This window comes from Coturnix japonica, chromosome 18 (genome assembly GCF_001577835.2).
Source record: "Coturnix japonica isolate 7356 chromosome 18, Coturnix japonica 2.1, whole genome shotgun sequence".
NCBI lineage: Eukaryota > Metazoa > Chordata > Aves > Galliformes > Phasianidae > Coturnix > Coturnix japonica.
Window position 1 is genome coordinate 3,004,048 of NC_029533.1, and position 19,709 is coordinate 3,023,756.

The following is a 19,709-nucleotide window of genomic DNA, read 5'->3' on the forward strand; positions in this document are numbered from 1 at the left end:
TGCCCAGGGCCCCGTCCAACCTGGCCTTGAACACCTCCAAGGACGGGGCATCCACAACCTCTCTGGGCAGCCTGTTCCAGGGCCTAACCACTCTCCTAGTGAAGAACTTCCCCCTANAAGAACTTCCCCCTAACATCCAACCTAAATCTTCCCTCTTTTAACTTAAAACCATTTCCCCGTGTCCTGCTATTATCAGCCCTTTCCAAGAGTTTACTCCCCTCCTGGGAGTAAGTTCCCTTCAGGTATTGAAAGGCTGCAATGAGGTCACCCCGCAACCTTCTCTAGGAGAAATCACTGTGCGCTGTGACCCTGCATGGGACTGCACAGCTGCTGTCCTAACAAAACTGGCTGTAAAAGACAGTGCTGAAGAGCATCACTTGCTTTTATTGGCCTCTTGTGGTTGAAAGCTGTTGCTGTATCTGGTATTTACACCTGCATCAATAGTGAGGATGATGGGGAGGAACAAAGTGTTTCGCTGTGAAAACAGCACGTTGTAACCAAGTTCAGCAAGCTTTAAGGGTTGTGCATCAGTGCTGCAAGGCACGGAATAAATGCTGGAGCATCTGTGTGGTGTTTCTCATATTAAAATCACTTCTAACAGATCTAATGGATGGAAGGATGAGTTGATTTATGTACAGGGAATGTAAGAAGTTAAGTTTAGCTACCGGTGCCTACCTGGTAGCTCAAGGCATTTAGATGAGGTGTTAGGAAGAACTTCTTCCTAACGATGGCAGTGAGGCTGCAGCGCTGTGCAGAGCTGTGGTGCCCATCGCTGGAGGTACCTGAGGACACAGCTGGGCTGTAGGTGAACAGTGAAGCAGGAAACAGATGCTCTGCTGGAATTCAGAATAAAGGGGGGCTAAAAGGGGGATAGTTAAAGGTAGTTTATAGAAGAATGATTTAGTTAGTTAGGAAAACAAGTAAAGGAAACAAGGGGCCTGGGAGAGCAGGAAGGATGCAGATAAGGAGTGAGACCTCACGGAAGTCATCAGGCAAGGAGGAGAATAGATGTTGTAAATACCAGAAGAGGAGTTGCATCCCCCTGATAAGAACAAGAGGGGGTCTGCATGCTAAACAACTATTGAATATGTATCAGAATTCCGAGAAATCATTGACTATGTATGAGATGTACCTATATCTGTGTCACGATTTTACAAGTCCATGTGCAAGTTTGGTGGAGCTATCCCCCTTGCACCCAGCACTGGAATAAACATACCTGCTTTATAACCCATCTATGTGTTATAGAGTTTGATTCCGCAAGTCATAGGCACATCAGGATGGGGCTGTGGGCTGTGAGGTCCCTTCCAACCCCACCATTCTATGACTCCAGGATTCTATCAGCTCACCCTCCCATCCCTTCAGCCTCAGGCTGGTCCAGCAAACCAGCACCAGCTGCATCCAGTGGAGCTCTCCCACCCCATATATCTAGCCCAACAGCACACAGCTCCCATCTCTACCAACACAAGCTTCCCTGCTCCTTTCTGAACGCATTAAGCCACACAGCCTCAGGAAATAATGACTTTTAGGCAACACAACGCCCAGGATCCGCCACCATCTTGAACGCGGGTGGCGCGCCGCCATCTTGGGTGAGGCTCTTCCTTTCCCTTACAAAGGGAGCGATCCCGGGGCGGGCAGGTGAGTTCAGTGCTGTGGTTGTCCTCGGTAAGCACGGCGTTCGGTGCGCTCCGTTATTAGGGCGAGTGAGGCAATCAGCGGGGAGCGGCGGCAGCGGGCATCTCTCGGAGCGGGCAGGTCGGGCTGCGGGCTGAGGCGCAGCTCTCTTTGGGTTGGCTGCCCCGGGCGGCAGCTGAGGCGCTCCCTGCATCCCATGGCACCTCAGCAGCCGGGGCTCTGTGAGGAGCGAGGGGTGGGTTTCCCTGCTGGGGGTTCTGTGCTTTCTGTACCCCCACTCACCCATCTGTGTGGTTGTGCTGTTGTATTCGATGTCCCTCATCGGTTTGAATAGCGGGACTTGGCTGAAGGAGCGCGGGGTGGATGGATTTCTCTCAACGGGACTGAGTTTTGCTTTCACCTAAATGTATGTCTTTGTGAAACGCAGCCTGGGTTGTGCAGCACTTTGTGTGTTTGTTTGGGCCCTTCTCAGCTTTTCCTGGACTGTAGTCTCCTTAACAACAACAGCAAGCATCTCTACTTACTGCTAGAGAAGCAGCAATCCTTTCTCTAGGGCAGTTCTGAGGAGCCCAGCTGGTTCCTATGGCACTTGCACCTGGTACACATCTGTTCTTAGTTTGTGAAGATAGTGTTAGGTAGGATGTATTTGCACTAGAGCTCTCAGTCATGTCAGAGTTAAAACTGTCTCATGCTGTGGAGTGTAAATGGATGCTCTAAATACTACATGAAATTATCCAGCTTTTAACTGTCTTTAGATGGGCATTTGTTTTCTTGCTGTCTGTTGTTACTGTCTAGGTGGAAGGCATTGGTGTTGCTGGGGGGAGTGGAGCATTGCTGGAAATTCATGTTGCTATTCTGAAATAGGCTGGGAAGCTTGGATTGCCGTATACGGCTTTATCTGACACATTGCTGTCAGATTGCTGAGGCTGTAACCCTGCTGTTCTGGCCTGGAGAATGAAGGACCCAGTTTCTGTGGTGCACAAGGCTGTGATGTCCTGCTTCAGCTGCCAGCACAGTCTGTGGCTGCTGCTGCACGCAGCACAAAAATGCCATCAAATGTCTTTGCATTACACTTGCTGTTTTACTAGTCTGAAGAATTGCTAATTAATGCATCTCTAATGTTGTTTCAGGTTCTTGTTTTTGACTTTTGCAAGTGGGTTGTGGTAGAAACAAATAGAGGCTTTATTCCCAAAATGCAGAGTTTCTTGGAAAATAGATCAGGTTCCTGTTGTGCAAGTCTCCTCCTCATGACTGTTTTTGTTTGTCTGCCCTTTTACAAATGTGCGTGCTATTCTTCTTGTGAGAAAAAGGTCATGTTCCTGCTCTGGGTGCCAATATAGTCCAGATAAAAGCTTGGTAAGAAGTTAGAACATGGTAGGAAGGGAGAGTGTTGGAGTCAGCAACAATTCTACTTTCTATTTTTGTTTTGTTCCAGCAAGGTTACATGAGTCAGACTGGGCTGTGGGGAGCTGCTCCTGAAGATGTACATGTTGATTGAAACCCGCACGAGTTCCCTTCTTCATCTGATGAGGTCACCTGGCATCAGGTCTTGGTCTGTTTTTGTTGGTAAGTATTGTATGAAAGGCTGAGTCACTCTGTTCTCACCACTGCCTTTTATTTCTGACTTCAGTCCCCCATGCTCATTAAATTTTTTGTTGGTAGTGTTCTTCATTTTTATTTCAGAGCTTGTGCTAAGAGGGAGGAGTGAGGATGGGCTTGGGGAGGAGTGGGAAGAAAGCTGCCTGACAGAAGGGGACCTTGTTATGTTGATGGACAGCTGGCTGAATATGAGCCAAGCAGTGTGCCCAGGTGGCTGAGAAGGCCAGTGGCATCCTGGCTTGTATCAGGAATGGAGAATATAGCCTATGAGGAGAGACTGAGGGAACTGGGGCTGCTTAGTCCGAGGAAGAGAAGGCTGAGGGAGACCTTACTGCTCTCTTCCAGTACCTGAAAGGTGATTGCACTGAGAGTGGGGTTGGTTGCGGTGCTCAGGGCCATGATTTAGCAGAGGGCTGTTAGAGTTAGGGTAGTGTGGTTGGGTTGTGGTTGGACTCAATGATCTTTAAGATCTTTTCCAACCTGAGAATTCTGTGATTCTTTCTGGCATTTTCTTTGAGGAAGAAGAATCGTGACTTGAGCTCCTCCTTTTGTAGAGCCCCTAAATGACCTGATACTTGCTCTTCACTGCAGTAGTTTCACAGTGGGACTGATAATTTTTCAGTCTGTCATCTGCAGAACCTCAGACTCATAGACTGAATTCTCAGGAAGTCCCAAAAGGGCTGGGAAACAACTTATGCTTTATGCCAGGCAGCATACAGGTCCACATTTGTATTGAAAAGAAGTCTGGGTTCTCAGAAATGGCAAAATCTGCACTGTAGCAACGCTCAGTTGCAGAGTCACGCTGCCACAGCTTCCTCCTGAATGGAGGAAGGCAGTTGGTGGCTTCTGACACAATTTGTTGCACAAATTGTACTGTGGCTCCACAGCAGTTAGAGGGGGAAAATAATCTTGATCATGTAAACGTGATAAGCATAAGTGCTCGAAGTTGTACTGTGCTTGAGGGGAAGTATAATGTAATGGTTAGACTGAGTTTCTCTAAAGTTCTGTCACTACCTTTTATTTCTGACTTTGGTTCCCTTTGCTATTTAATTTCTTTATATTCAGTGTAGGAGATTATTATTGTTTTTTTTAATACTGAGTTCAAAGAAATATAATTGTCTTCTGTAGAGTGTTGCAATCACAAGACCTTGTGGCTTTAATTTATGAGTGCTCAGTATTTTCAGGGAGTTTTTGGAGGTTTGAGTTCCTCATTCTAATTCTCTCCTCTTATTCTAGGAATAGCCTCCATAGGTTTGGCTGCTGCTTATTACAGTGCAGGTAATGGCCTATCATTTTTCAAGAATTGTTTTTCCTGTTGACTCCTTTATGTGGCTCTGTGCAGCCTCACAAAGGCAGTGTATGTACCTGTCATGCTTTGTGATATGCATATTAGAATCCAATAATAATTTTCCCCTCTGCGTGACTCATGCTTGAATGCTGCATTTCTTAGTCTCCCTGCTCATTTGCAAGAGTATCTTAAGTAATAACACTTAGTCCTGTAGCATTTTGTGCTTTCAGTATGCTGAATGTGATTAGCTGCTCCCCACAGCTCTCCTGGAAGGATGTACCAGGATCATCTGTCCCCATAATGAAATTATTACTTTGACTTTGATACGAGTGCTCCGTTTCTCTGGAAACAGTTAGATCATCACTGGCAGAGATTACTCATAGAAAAGCACCTTTTGAGAGCAGGCAGCTGGTGCTGCTTGCCCCCAGTAGAGCAGAATGCACCACGTGATAGGTATTTTTCCACCCATGGAATTTATTTTTCAAGCTGTTCTGTGATTCTCCTGCAGCATCCTGTTGAGCTAAGTTTACTAGCATATAAGAACTTATTGCCATTACAGTCCGTATTTATTTGAAGAGCAAAGTTCAGTGAAAGCTGCTTAAAACACCGCCTGTATCAGACACCTAGGGGGTTTTTCTTGCAACAGTACTGAGCACAGTTCTATTTTTCTTTCAGTAAGAGCTCAAGTAAGCAAATTGTTTAGATAGGCTGCTAGGTGTAAACCTTTCCAGGACAGAAAATAGAAACATTGCCTTGTTAAAAGGGCTGACTGCTTCCTTTTGTGAAGCTCCAGTGAATTATTTGCATTGTCCCTTAACCCTGAAATAATGTACATTGGAGTTAATGGTAAAAATGCTGCTGCATCAGAGAAACCACTTATTTCCTTCTTGCCTTCATAAGAAGCATGCAAAACTGGTTTGAATATGAAAGAAGGAAAGAAGTTCTAACTTTGTTTACCTTTTGTGTTGTTCAGACAGCTTGGCATGGAAGCTCTTCTACGTAGCTGGATGCTTCTTTGTGGCAGCACAGAATCTGGAGCAGTGGGAGGTAAGATGTTCAGCACAGGAAATGAGGTTATCGTGCTAGCCCCAAAATGGTTGTCAGGTGTTGATTTCAGCTGTCTGATATACTTTACTATTATGCAGTTGAAACAGGCAATTTATGGTGCTGGTTTTTAGGAAACTCTTCAAAATTCTTATGCTAGGACACGAAGGTAAACAGAACACATTTTTTAAAGGGGAGACCTGCCCTTTGTGGCAGACATGCAGGCAGATCTGCTCTTTGTGGTTTTTTCTCCTCATGTAAATGAATGAAAAAAAAATTCTTGTTTAGCTGTTCTCCTGATTTGTCCACTTACTCCTAATGATAAGTGACCATTGAATAGGGTGGTTCTGCCTTCCAGGCTACTCAGGCTGTTTTCAATTAGGAAGAAATTGCTTGCAAGGCTTGTTTCTGATCGTTATGATGACTTTATGAGACTTTTTAAAGTCTGTAAGAGAGTTACAGGAGCAGCACGGAAGGGTTCAGATTTGATTCCAAGCTTTGCTCTTATTACGTGAAGTATGTGGCAGGAGAGGCAGGGAAACCAGTTTATCTTCCTTCTAGAAGTAACATAAGAGATATGGTAAAGTCTGTGAAACCATGTGCAAGATTACCGTTTTCATGGTCCAGTAATAGCCAAAAGTCACCAATTAAAATAGCTTGGTCTCAGAATTAAAATAGCTGTATACATAGAGAATATTGATTGTTTTTAATACGTTTTTTTAATTTTTCAATTTTACAGGAAGCTGTATTTGACAAGAAGAAGGGGACAGTCTGCCTAAAAACATTCAACCTTTACAAAAAGATACTGACCTTCTCAAAAGGAGGCAGTGAACAAGGTGAGAGAGCAGTACCTGTGATAGCAGCTGTGATTGGCAGGCAGAAAAAACACCAAGAGTTTACTGTTTGTTTTTCTGTTTTGTTTTCCCTCAGGAATTCCGTATTCAAGTTAGGCACACTTGTTTCCAGGTCTGTTTTGTTCACAAATAGCTAAAGTCATAATTTGCCCTTTAGGGTCTGGTTGCTTTTTTTCAGCTGTTTACCTACTCTGTACAGAAAGAGCTGAAAATCTTTAAAGTGTGACCATGTAAGAAACTAATGGTCTCCATTTCTTAGGAGGCGATGTACGTTGTTCCTTAGGGCTTTACCAGCTTGTATGTACTGTATTATTTGTTTGTTTTGGTCCATTGCTTTAGCAGTTCTTCAGTATTATAAGACTAGGTAGTTGTGTGAGGTCAGAGCACCTCAAAAGCACCGAATCCCACCATACAGTGACTAGGACTGCTCCCTAGGAGTTTACTGAAATGCTAATAGTAGATGGCTTTGTTTTCCACATCTGCTTACAGTTGTTGCCCTACTGCATGAGATCAGAGATGTGAATGTGGAAGAGGAGACCGTGCGATATTTTGGGAAGGGTTACCTGGTTGTGCTACGATTTAGCACTGGATTTTCACACCCACTGACTCAGAGTGCTGTGCTGGGCTGCAGAAGGTGAAGTGTGGACCTATTTTCCTTTTTAATTACAACTTGTAAAATGGAAAACCAGTCATGTGGATCACTAATTTCCAGCTATTGAACAAATCATTTTAGCACCATTCTTAGGTGCTGATATCACAGAATCACAGAATTGTAGGGGTTGGAAAGGACCTCTAGAGATCGAGTCCAACCCCCCTGCCAAAGCTGGCTCCCTACACCACATTGCACACGCCGGCGTCCAGGTGGGTCTTGAATATCTCAAGAGAAGGAGATTCCACCACCTCCCTGGGGCAGCCTGTTCCAGTGCTCCGTCACCCTCACTGTAAAGAAGTTTCTTCTGCACATTCGTCGGAACTTCCTATGCTGTAACTTTCAATGGCCCCTTACCCCTACGGCTATCCCCCACGCAACGTACTGGAAAAAGACCCATGACTCAACCACTATGGCTCCCACAGCCTTCAGGTATTTATAACATCAATCTATACATCTACAGCCTTCTTTCCCAAGGGCTAACAAGACGCCAGTTCCCTAAGCTCTCTCCTCGATAGGGAGACTCTCCAGGCCTTCACCATTTAGTGCCCTCCACTGGACTCATTTCCAAGAGATCTCCTGTCTTTTTTGTACTGAGGGCCCAAAACTGGACACAGATATTCCAGATGAGCCTCAACCAGTGCAGAATGAGGAGGGGGAGGGTCAACTCCTGACTGCTGGACACGCTCTTTTTTAATGACCCCAGTATTCCATTGGCTTTTTTGGTACTACGTCACACGTGGCTCATGCAACTCTGTCGTCACTGCGACGCCCAGATCTTACCTCTAGCAGAGCTCCTCTCTCACAGCTCTTCCCACCAGCCTGTAGCTGGTGCACATGCAATTATTTCTCTCAGGTGCAAGACTCTAACACTTGCTTTTGTTAAACCTCATCCTGGTTCTTTATTGCCTCAGCTCTCCAGCCTGTCCAGGTCTCACTGAATGGCAGCACAGCCTTCAGGCGTGTCAGCCAATCCTCCCAACTTCGTGTCTTCAGCAAACTTGCTGAGGGTGGTCACTATCCCCTCATCAAGGCTGTTGATGAAGATGTTGAACAAGACCGTACCATGTTGGTCATCCAGCAAATATCTGAATAATTGAAATCCCCCATAAGTAGCAGTGCCTGGGAGTGTGCTGCTACTTCCAGTTGCTTATGGAAGGCCTTATCAACCTCCTCCTCCTGATCAGGGGGCCTGTAGTACACGCCCATAACAGTGTCACCTTTGCCAGCCTGGCCCTTGATTCTCACCCACAAGGTCTGGACTTCTACATCACTCTCCCCCAGGTGGAGTTCAATACATTCTAGCTGCTCTCTCACATAAAGAGCAGCTCCACCACCCCGCCTTGCCAGCTGATCTTTCCTAAAAAGCACGTAGCCCTCCATGTTGTCATTCCAGTCATGCGAGCTGTCCCACCACGTCTCCGTGATCGCAATGAGATCATGGCCACGTGACCGCACGCAGAACTCCAATTCTTCCTGTTTATTCCCCATGCTTTGTGCATTGGTATACAGGCACTTGAGAGAGGCAGCATCTCCCCACCCCTCTCCGTGCCTTTTAACTCCATTGTCTGCACCCAGCGAGCTCTGCTTTGAGTCTTGAACTGCCGCCTCAGACCCAGCGGCCCTCGTTTTGTCCCCTTCCCCCATCCTACCTAGTTTAAACACCTGTCAATAAGTCCTGACAGTTCCTCGGCTAGAACCCTCTTACCCCTTTGAGACAGGCCGCTTCCGTCTGCAGCTGTCATGCCAGGAGCCAAATAAATTGCCCCATGATCAAAAAAACCAAGACTCCTATGTCTGCACCAACTCTTTAACCATTTGTTTAAGAGGTGGGTTTTTAGGTCCAACTCAGTATCCCTCCCTGCCACTGAAGGTACAGATGCAATAACCACCTGCACACCTGTTCCTTCGATTACCCGCCCCAGTCCCCTGAAATCATCTTTGATAGCCTTCAGGCTTTTTTTACTAACTTCTTCACTGCCAGCCTGAACTATCAGCAGGGGATAGTAGACAGAAGGGCAGATCAGACTGGGAAGTCTCCCAGCAATGTCCCTGACAAAACTCTTAGGTTCCACCGAGATTTGAACTCGGATCGCTGGATTCAGAGTCCAGAGTGCTAACCATTACACCATGGAACCGCTTGATGATATGGAACTGCTGATATGATTATTATTTGGTGTAACTTTTTCAAACCACTTGCAGCAGGAACTGTGAAAAGAGGATTAATGTGTTCTGACAAAGAATTGCTTGGCTTGATGTGCATCTGTATGTAGGATGCTGTCAGTCGTGCTCTGTCATATCAGCTGGCCCTTTAAAGGATTGTTCTCAAGAGTCATAGAATGACCAAGGTTGGGAAATACCACCAAGTTCACCTAGTCCATCCACCCATCACCACTATTTTTCACTAAACCACGTCCCTTAGTGCAGAACTTCAGTAATTCTTGAACACCTCCAGGAATGGAGACTCAGCCGTCTCCCTGGGCAGCCCATTCCAGCACCTGACCTCTCTTTTGGAGAAGAAATTAATGTACGTGTTATAGTTTCATCAGCACAGTTCTATTAACTCCTACACTGTTTTCTCTTTCCCACAGTGATGTGGAAGCAGTTGCCAAGCTTGTCACCAGTTTTCTGGAATTGGACAGAGCAGAGAGCCAAGGAGATGTCTATGAGAGCAGCGAAACAGAGCCTAGTGATGCTGATGAACCCCAAGATGAATATTAATAGTCATGAGCTGAAGAAAGCGGAGACATTCAAAGATCTGGAAATGACAGATCGGTTGTTCTTCATTATAAAATTCTTCAGTCTTGACTTGGGCATTTCTCCACACGTGCACTTACAGTGGGAGCAGTCTGTCTTAGGGCACCTTCATTAGTGCTAAACTGCTTCAAGAGCTGTGCTCCCAATTGTAGAATTGAAAGCAAATTCTATCTTAGTTCCTGGATGTGGACACTGCTGTCTTTTGAACTTTGTCAGCTCGTCACAATTGCCTAGGAGTAGTTATTTATTATTGTACAGGTTTAAAAATGTACTTTCCCATTAATGAATTGGAGCTATAGATGTAAGCTTCCACTTAATGCAAAGATCTGCAGGTACAGTATATGAAATGCAGAATAGCTGAATTTAACTCAGAACACAGTGCTTTGAGGTTTTTTGAAATCCTGTAAATGAGTGAATATAATGCTAAATTGGTCTTAAGCAGCTTAATATATGCACTAAGGTGATGCAAGGTAGTGGCACTTTTATATTCTCTACTACTGACTTGCCATTAGCAATGGAAATCATGAGTGATAGTCTGGATTTTTAAACATCAGGTTGCTCAACTTATCTGACTTAGAATTAATAAGGAGCCATAACTAAGAACCAACAAATGATCATGTTGGTCATTCAATGCCTTTATGTTCTGTTTAACTTCTGGGAATAGACTACCCAAAGAATAGCCTTATTCTAGACTTAAATGTTTACTATTTTAACTGTGTATTTAGGAAGGAAGAAAATAGACATTCCTTCAGGTAGGGAAAAGACTGATGTCAGACACCATGGCAGCCTATGTTTGTTTAGTATTTTGCTGTAGTAATGAGGAAGTAAATAGTAACTTAGGCATTGCTTTTAAGATAGCTGGGCTCAGTGTTTGGCTTGGGCCCGTGTGCTACTCTGTGTGTACTGCCTCTGTTCTGACCACTGTTTTCATAAATGGTTAAAATGATGAATTTTCCAAGGTACTCTATGAAGTAAAAGCTACCTCTTTTAGTCAACATGTTCTGTCTTGAGCTGAAATGTCATTGTGCCTCTATCAACTTGCTGGTACTACAAGTACAGAAATTGTAAGAGCTAGAAGTTCCTTTCCTGTGCTAGAACTGCTTATACTCGAGTTTACCAACTTGTGTTAGGAGTTGTATGGAGTTAAGACCTGAATTAGAAAATACTGATAGTTTCCTCTGGGAGGTCTGAATAGCCTGCAAGGTGATGGAGCAATCTGCCTCCATGCCAGCAGTTAAATGTCTGTTGGCCTCTGTTTCTTCAGGACTTAACCCACATTCCTATTAAAAAACACTCTACCTCTAAAGAAGTGAAAGTTACGAAACGATTTCAGTCGTGTGTTCCATTGGTAACAGAAACTGTGTACGTTTATCTGACCAAAGAACAGGTTGATCTCACTTCCAGCCATTTGTGAGACCAACACGCTCTTACTGCTGGTTTGAAAGGCTCATCCAAGTGTAATGGGGAGCTGCTCTTGATGCAGCCTGACTGTGGCACCGAACCAGGTGTGTTAGTATTAAATAAGAACTTGTAATCGTGTCAGGTATCAAAACAGACCTCTATCTGCAGATGTGCTCTTGAAGTACTCCAAGTTTTCTGATTACGTTGCTTTCAGTCTCTGCCTCGTCGTGGGGAAGATACAAATAATGCTGTGGTTTTTCAGTTAAAAATCAGTTTTTTATATAAGTATTTACATTGATTTTAAACCGTGTCCTGCTTCAGCTGAGCTTTTCATCAACCTTCTGTATGTTCTTGACATTAGCATGATGTACATACATGTCATGCAATACCATTATATGGACTAAACCAAAATGTAAGGAGACCTAGGAGGGTGAAGGACCTACAGAAAGGTATTAGATGGCTTGAGTTCTGTGAGCAATGTTTTGTGGGATAAGTTGTGTTTTTAGTTGACGTCCAATGATCAGTTCCTTTTAGATGCATAGGTGCATGCCTCCCTCTCAGTATCCTGCTAAGAGCAGGCAGGCAGGAGAGAGGAGTGCTGCACAAATGGCAAAATGGCTTGCATTTGCACAGGTAAGCCACGCTGGCTTATGTATTGCATGAAAAGTGCTAGTTCTGACACTAGTAGATTGCTGGGAGGCAAAAACATGTCTGGAAAATATTAGAAATAGCTTTGCTGCTTCAGAATGGAAGCAGGATTTCAGCAAGGCCTTGTGTGTCTCTTTTCTAATTAAAATCTCCATTGATAAAATCAACGTTAACGTGTTCGGTGTTGCTAATATTTTCTTATTGTTGATTTTAGTTATATTAGTGTTGATGGCTGCCTGAAGTACCATCTGGCACCAAGCGCCTGGAGATATGAGGCGGGTGGGCAGGGCAATCACTGATCCTGATCATGCTTTCTTTTCAGAGCTATGCTTGTGTTTCTAACAGTTCAAGAACATATCGGTACCTGTGCTTCCAAGGGAAGACTTGCAAGGAAGCAGTAAATGAAGCAAAGAGGTAAAGGATATTTTGAAGATTCACGATACAGTATTCTTAACTACATGACTTTTGAATTGTTTTCCTTGTGTTGATTATCTTCACGTTCCAGTTAAGTCCTAAAATATCTTCCTATACATTTCTGGAGGTTCAAGATAAAAACAAAGTAACTTAGCATTTTTCCCTTGTATTCAGTAGACTTTGATCATGCTTAAAATTTAGACAAAGCTGCTGTCAGATTTACTGTGTTTGGGGGGGAAATGTTTTCTGCCTTGTAAATAACAGCTGAATTCTGACTCCTGATCTTCATTGTGCAAGGAGAGCAAATGTTACAGGGCAGGTGACTCAGGGCTCAGCAGTGTTAGAGGACAGTTATTATAGACTCAAAGCCTATTACCTTGATAAATTCCTGTCAGCCCTCAGGTCACTTGTTTAATCACAGTTGTTGGTAACTCATAAGATGACAAACTCTAGTTATGTGACTACTTGTGCATGTCCACTAGCCATGTTTCCCACTGAGTAAGACAGACAAATTAAAACATGTCTAATTTTGTGCTTTTATTGCTTTATCTAAATCATCCACCACTTGCTGCAGCTTTTCTAAGCTGGGGTGGACATTCTCCTCCATCCACTCCTCTATAGTACACTTGTGGAAGACTTGCTCCATGGCTGCCTGCAGGTCTTGCACCACAGTGTTCCACTTGGACAGGAGACTGACCAAAATCAAGGAAGAAAGGAGAAAATGATCACATTTGCAGGCGAGTTTTGTCTCAAGAGGGGACAAGCTTACTAGGGCTTTTCAAGGGGCTACAAAGAGGATACAGTCCTTCAGATGATTTGCAGAAGCAGCATCTGTAAGAAAGGCCTTAGCACAAACGGCAAAGCATTGATGTGTTTAAGTACTGTAAATCCTAGCAAGTCTTTTTTGGAAAGCACACACAGTGACAGAGGAAAGGGGTCTGGTTTTATCCCAAGCTCTGCCTGGATCCTGGCCCCTGCTGTTTTCCCACACTGAGGCACACAACTTTGAGATGCAGGAGTCATTCCATATACAAGGGAGGGTCTTCCAAAGAATCTGTACTTGTACTTGCTAAATTTATTCAACAGAAGGCAGATAAAAATAAGCCTGCTCTTCTATTTAAATGTGCACTCTGAACACATTGCACTGATTGATTTTTAACTGATCCTTCTGAGTAAAGTATGTAAAGAGGCGAGGGCTCAAAGCTGTAGGAATTTGCCAGCCTGAAAAATGACAGACTTCTTCCTCTATAAAATAGATGGCGTTACCTTACTGCGTCTGGCTGAAAGTGATGCATTATTATGGGATGAATAATCTTCCTTTTTCTGTGGTAGGGACTGAACCAGCCTGTGACATACCTGAAAATGTATGTTAGTGTGAACAGTCTGTGAAACAGCAATAGTGTATTTGTAGACAGAGGGACATGACTGAGCTTTAGCTTTATCTCACAAATGGAGAATGACTAAGGAGTAAGTAAATTTAGGGCTATGTATCTTTGGAACTGGCTTGTAGAAGACTTTGTGGCAGACAATAACAACCGATCACCTGCTGCAATTTAAGTTTCACTTCAAGTTTGTTTTTTGGTAACCATACAAGTCAAAATATTCACTTTAAGTTCTAATTCAACAAATAATCTGACTGCTGAAATAAAACAGCACGTACAGTTCAGGAATTGAGCTGAATTCAGATATTAAGTTCTGCTGAGATGTCAGTATACAGGGTGCAATGCCTGAAATATAGTGCCTAATGTTTAAGTGACTTGGAGTTCCCTTCATTTGTGGTCCATTTCTAGGTGATGCAGCCCCCACGCTCCTGTGGACAGAAAAATCAATGTAAACCTTAGTACCTGTTCCTCTCCAGAAGTTCATCCACTGATGACTTGAGGTAGAAGCTAACTTCTGTCACGAGGGTAAGAATATTGCTGCCAGGAAAGGTCCCTGTGCTTGTGCTGTCCAAAGAGATCATTAGTTTCTGCAGTTACCATGTGCTGTGAAGTGTCTGAGTCCAGCAGCTGCAATTTTACCTCATAAAAGTATCCAATTCCAGATTGGACATTCCCAGGAGCTTTTCCACGTTTTCTTTAACCCTTTCAGAATAGCCACCTGGGCAGAAGACATCAGAAATAAGACAAAAGAGCCTTCTTAACACAAGTGCTCAAAAAGGGACTTTCAGTGTCTTAGTTAAGCATAAGCAGGTTGTGTTTTAATGTTCTGAAAAGAACTGCAGACAGACAGAAATAACAGCTTGATTGGCAGCTGCCTTTGAAGAAGCCAGAAACAACAGGAGGATTTTACAGAACATGTTACTTCCTTGACGCACTTAAAGAAAATGCATTAGTTAATTTCTACATGTACATAACATCTAAATGTAATTAGTCTCACGAACCAGCAAAGTTTGAAATTAATTATGAAGAAAGCAATTCTTAATTCTTTCCAGTATGAGTTTTGTGTTGATTTACAGATTAAACATAACATGATTGGAATACCATAGCTATTTTTAAGTGTGTAGGCAGAGAGGCTTCCCTGCTGCCACACTGCAGGCAGGTGAGATGCATAATCTATGGTTTGTAATTCGGGTCATGATCAGATAGTGAAACCACCTCAAAATGTAAGAAGCCTGTGCTAACCTTAGGACAAGGTCATTTCACTGCTGTGTTAGGCTTTAGCTCAGAGAGAATAAAGTTGCCATTGTACCATTCTCCAGTGCTTGCAGACATACAGCCAATGATGGAATTGCCACGGGGAAAAGCTCACACAAAACAGAGAAGTGATCATACCTAAAAAAGAAAACATTCACTAATTAGACATGCCAGCTGGGTGAAGTGGAGCAGTAACTGACAGGAAGAATTCCAGCGTTGTCATGTTCCTTTCTAAAGCTTCATGTTCCTTGTGCATCTCAGGGAGGCTTGGGTGGAAGTCAGCTTCATGTTCAAAGATGTTCCTTACCTTTGCCATCCAGTCAGTGCGATACCTTGGAGCACATCAGCAGGGATGCTGCTTGCCACTTTCAGCCACTGAAGGTTGTTTTTTAAATGGTGTCCAATAAGTGTTAGAGACTGATTCACTCCTGTAGCTCCTTTAAAAGCACTAGCAAACCACACCTTGGAGAAGCCACATCTGCGATACTTTTCTATAAGAAGCACTGAAATAAGACACAAAAGAATACCTGTAGGACATGTTTTTCTCCAATTTTCAGCCATGTCTGCAATGCTCCAGTTAATGAGAACTCTGGGCTCTGAACGTTTCTGTTAGAGAGGGAGCCATGAGTTCTACTGGCATGGAAGGATCTGGGGCATTTCTGCTGGTAATACACACGTACTAAATGCATCATACAATTTAATAAGAGGAGGGTAAATCTCCACTTGTCTCAAAAATTAGCTGCTGTTCTTTCATTGGAGGACCTTTGCTGCCTTGAAGGAGTAGTTCACAAGAATTCTCACATAATAAGGGCTGCACTCTGCCTGTGTAACACTTTCTTTTCCCTCCTCCCTTCAGGGATCAGCACTGATCAGACTTTTGTTGTTGTTGTTCCCAATATGGCACACATTGGAAACCTTCAAAAAAAGCTTAAAATGATAGTAAATAATCAATCAGGTAACAGAGCTCTTCCAAGCAGCTTAGAAAAGTACAAACCTTTGCCCTCCACATCCAGGTCTGCTGCATAGTCCCATATCATAGGCTGCACCAGCTGAGGAACCCCGGATTCTAAAAGGAGCAGAGTTTCTTTTAAATCATAGAAAAAGAACAGTTAAAAGTGACTCACTCCATCACAGCTGACACACCTGCCAATGTTTCCTCGCTGATCCCTCTCAGCATGTCATCCCACACGATGGGAGTCACAGTGGGGTAAGATGAAGCCACATAACTTGCAACTGCTTTTATATGGGATAAGCACAGCTTCTCTGGCGTGTTCCCTTCTTGTTGCAGCCACTGCTTGGACTCCTCTCCTTCACCAAGGTAGTAGACCTGAAACATCAAGCAAATAACCCTGACCTCCTGTATAGGAATAGGGGGAACACATTTGATACAGTGTCATGCAGTAATACAGTAATCAAAAACTATCACAGCTGTAACACACTGAGCAGACACATTTCAAAGTGCCTTTGGGTGCTGGAAACATTGCAAGTATCGACCCGCAGGACTGAAGATGTTACAGAAGGGAAGTTTCATAGAGGAATTACGATTTATTAAGATCCCACCACTCCTCTCTCACAGCAGCTCCCCGTCCCGCACCTCACCTCATCGCAGCCGATGTGGAACCACCTCAGGTCCCGGTGCAGCTCCATGACGCGGTCGATCATGGCTCGGACAAGAGCCCGCGCCTCCTCCTTGTGCGGGTTGAGGGCGTTGGGGAACATCTTCACCTCGCGGAGATGCGCGAACTGCTCGTGCTTCAGTGCGAACTACGGAGGGACGAAGCCATAGCACTGGGCCGGAGCCATGGCAGGACGAAGCCATGGCAGCGGGATGGAGCCATGGCACTGGGATGAAGCTGGTGGGGTGGGTCCGCTCACCTCCATGTGCCCGAAGCTCTGCACCAGCGGCACCACCTCCAGCCCCAGCTCCGCGGCGCGGCCCAGCAGCTCCGTCAGCTCGGTCCAGCTGTGAGGAGAAGCGGTGAGTTCCGTGCCGAGAGCCGTGCCCTCCATCCCCGCCCCATGTTACCTGTAGGCGTGCGGGGCGCTCAGCGCCTCCAGCGGCGCCGCGTAGGGAAACGCGTCCTCGTACTCCAGCAGCAGCCCGGTGGCGCCCATAGCGCGGAGCAGCGGCAGCACCTGACGGGGGGCAGCGGACGGGCGGTGAGCGCGGGCCGAACCGAGCCGGGTTGAGCGCTCCATCCTCCCGTCTCCCCTCACCTCGGCCAGGTACGCGGCGCGGGGCGGAGCGCCCTTCATGTCCAGGTGCACCAGGCGCTGCCGCATCGCGCTCGATGGCTCCGGCCGCTCTCGCTCCTCCCTGCGCTCTAACCCGGCAGCCTGAGCGCGGCACGTCGAGCGCATCGCTCCGTCATGGCGGCCGCGGCGGTGAGGAGGAGGAGGCGGCAGCAGGGCAGGTACGGGAGGGAGGGATGAGGGGCAGCGGGTGAATGATGGCCGTCTGATGGCTGTGCGATGGCTGTGTGACGGTTGTGTGATGGTTGTTCCGCTCCCCGCAGCGCACTGAGGAACGCGGACCCGCAGGGGGAGCGCAGTGGGCGGCTGTGGGCTGTGTGCTTCGTCGCCGCCGCTGTGGTCGCATTGTCCGGCGGTCTCCTGGCGTGGAGCTCCCGCAGCGCTGAGGATGGAGTCGCCGAAGTGTTGGCCCGACGCGGGGAGACGCTGCTCGACAAGTTCGTGGAGGTGCCGTGCTCCGGGGACTACGATGGGTACCGCAGGTTTGAAGGTATTTGGGGATGGAGAGTGTGTGAGCAGCTGGCAGCGCTGCATGCACAGCTCATCTCCATCCCGTGCCTCCCGTGGGTCTGACCCTCAGCCTGCCGTTCTCTTCTGTGGTCACAGAGTGCAGTGAGAGCCCCATTGGTGCTCTTGGGGATCAACTACACTCAATTTCTCTTCCCGATTTGCAGAGTCTTATCTTAAGAACCACTTCAAAGCACTCCTCCTGTGAAAGAGCAGCTCAGCTCTTGTTTCAACCTGCCTGGAAGTCTGGCTTTGTGTTAAGTGGGAGGTGAACTGTTCCATCCTGGGAAAAAAGCCTTTATTTCCTAATATTTGAATCACAGGGTCATTTAGGTTAGAAATGACATCTAAGATTATCCAGTCCAACCATCAACCTGCCCCACTGCACCTGCTGAACTGTGTTCCTCAGTGCCTCAGTTGCCCTTTGCTTGAAAGCTGTTATCTAAATCTATTTCCTCTTTAGCTCTTAGACAAACCTGTTCCCTTATCTGGTTTGTTATGTGGCTGACAAAAGCTTACTGACACGAAGCTGGAGGTGTGTGTGAGCTGGAGTGAGCTGCTTGGGGCAGAACAGCTCTTCCAGTGCAGTCATCAGCCTGCAGCCTGGCTGTGCTGCCCCAAGGATGGGGGGTGGAAGGGGAAACTGCCTGGTCCTGGTCCTGGTGCTGTTGGCCCAAAAGTTGATAACAAAACACAAGGGGGGCTTGTGTTCTTGGCAGCCCCAGTAGCCATTCTTCATGCAGGAACTTCAAGGGCTGAGGAATGAATGGATGTGTTCTGTGTTCTTGCAGTGTGAAAGGAACAAGTGTGCCCTCTCTTGACTGCATATCCAATGCGGGGATGTGCTGGAGACACATGGGGAGGTCGCATTGGATGTGTTTGTGCTCAGTGCATTTGCATTCGGTCCGTGCCCACCAGAGTGTGCCCGTGAGCCGCCTGCTGCGTGCATTAAAGCTTGGGGAGGCTGTCCGCAGCTTTAATCGCTTCGTTGAAAACAGCTTTTTATTACTGAAGAGCTTTTATTCCATCTTTACTCTGTTGTGGCGTTCACAGCTGCTGGTGCTGGGTCAGGAGGCACATTGCCATCACCACTTGGTGTCTGTCCATAGTTCAAATGAGCTTTTTATGCACCTGCCCCTGCTGCCCCTCGATCCAGTCTGACAGAGCATCTGGTTTGCTTCAGTAGATAGCAGTGGTTGGTGTCAAACAGCCTTATTTCTGTACTCCTGCATCCAGAGCTGAGTAGTTTATTAGATAAGTTGAGTGATTTTGTTTGCTAGGCACAGCTTTGCAGAAGCTACTGGCTACTCTGTAATGCCGGCCTATATTCTCATGAGTGCAGATATATCCAACTGCTACACAGTGTAACCTTCATCCTCTCTAAAGCTAGTTCTGCTAAATCCTGACTCCAGTAGCAGCCTTCCCAGAAAGGTAAGTAGTCCTGTTCTGTTGTTTGCAACCAGAATTATAGAACACAAATCTATTCTGAAATAGGAAATCTTTGCTAGTGTCCTTTCAGGGGAGTCATGCAAAAAAGATTCTGTTCAGATGAGTTGCTCTGGAGTATTGAATTTCTCCTTTGAATTTCCTTTTTCCCCACATGTCTCCTTGAACACGTGCTTTCCCTTTTCTCTAAGAGTTTTCTTTGCCATTCTTGCATCAAAGAGTCCTTTTCAGTGGCAAAAGGAAGGTCATTCTGCTCTTTTGCATCTATCAGTCAAGACAACTTCATTGGTTTTCTGTGCTCAGCTTTCTCCTGAACGTCTCAGAATCTCATTTTTGTGTCAGTCTGTTATCTCAGTCTTTTTTTTTTTTTAAATCCTGTTTTGTAACAGAATAATAATGTGTACTGTTGCTTTCTGAATGTGCTTTATGAATTTGTTGGCATCTTTATACCCATAGAATGTTAGATAAGGTGTGGAACACAAGGCGTGTGATTTGGGATTGATGGTAATAATTCTGCATGTCTTTGGTGAATGGATCTTGTGGTTCCTAATGGAATGTCTCGTAAGTGTTCTCAGTTCTGG

General features: G+C 45.5%; 2 protein-coding genes and 1 non-coding gene across 8 annotated transcripts; 1 reads left to right on the forward strand and 2 right to left on the reverse strand.

The window, feature by feature from the left end:
• The first annotated feature begins 1,351 nt into the window (after window positions 1-1,351).
• LOC107322176 (cytochrome b-245 chaperone 1) lies at window positions 1,352-12,039 on the forward strand. Of its 2 annotated transcripts, none has more exons than XM_015879922.2 (7): window positions 1,352-1,662; window positions 3,068-3,198; window positions 4,468-4,509; window positions 5,493-5,566; window positions 6,303-6,399; window positions 6,907-7,051; window positions 9,658-12,039. In XM_015879922.2, the coding sequence occupies exons 2-7, from the start codon at window positions 3,114-3,116 to the stop codon at window positions 9,785-9,787; spliced, it is 573 nt and encodes a 190-aa protein (XP_015735408.1). In that variant the 5' UTR covers window positions 1,352-1,662; window positions 3,068-3,113; the 3' UTR covers window positions 9,788-12,039. The 2 variants fall into 2 exon arrangements, with proteins under 2 accessions (XP_015735408.1, XP_015735407.1); XM_015879921.2 differs by having other exon boundaries at window positions 1,354-1,635.
• On the reverse strand, window positions 9,133-9,204 carry TRNAQ-CUG. The gene has a single exon. It is a non-coding gene; the product is annotated as a tRNA-Gln (tRNA).
• A 764-nt stretch (window positions 12,040-12,803) lies between the features above and the next one.
• On the reverse strand, window positions 12,804-19,308 carry HEXD (hexosaminidase D). 5 transcript variants are annotated; one of them, XM_015879916.2, is made up of 12 exons: window positions 17,140-19,307; window positions 16,949-17,058; window positions 16,798-16,885; window positions 16,522-16,686; window positions 16,066-16,249; window positions 15,917-15,988; window positions 15,230-15,425; window positions 14,978-15,060; window positions 14,308-14,386; window positions 13,947-14,096; window positions 13,553-13,642; window positions 12,804-12,978 (listed from the first exon to the last, which is right to left on the reverse strand). In XM_015879916.2, the coding sequence occupies exons 1-12, from the start codon at window positions 17,707-17,709 to the stop codon at window positions 12,810-12,812; spliced, it is 1,956 nt and encodes a 651-aa protein (XP_015735402.2). In that variant the 5' UTR covers window positions 17,710-19,307; the 3' UTR covers window positions 12,804-12,809. The 5 variants fall into 5 exon arrangements, 4 of the variants coding, with proteins under 4 accessions (XP_015735402.2, XP_015735403.2, XP_032304101.1 ...); XM_015879917.2 differs by lacking the exon at window positions 13,947-14,096 and adding an exon at window positions 14,131-14,232 and having other exon boundaries at window positions 17,140-19,305; XM_032448210.1 differs by having other exon boundaries at window positions 16,949-19,308.
• Window positions 19,309-19,709: the final 401 nt, after the last annotated feature.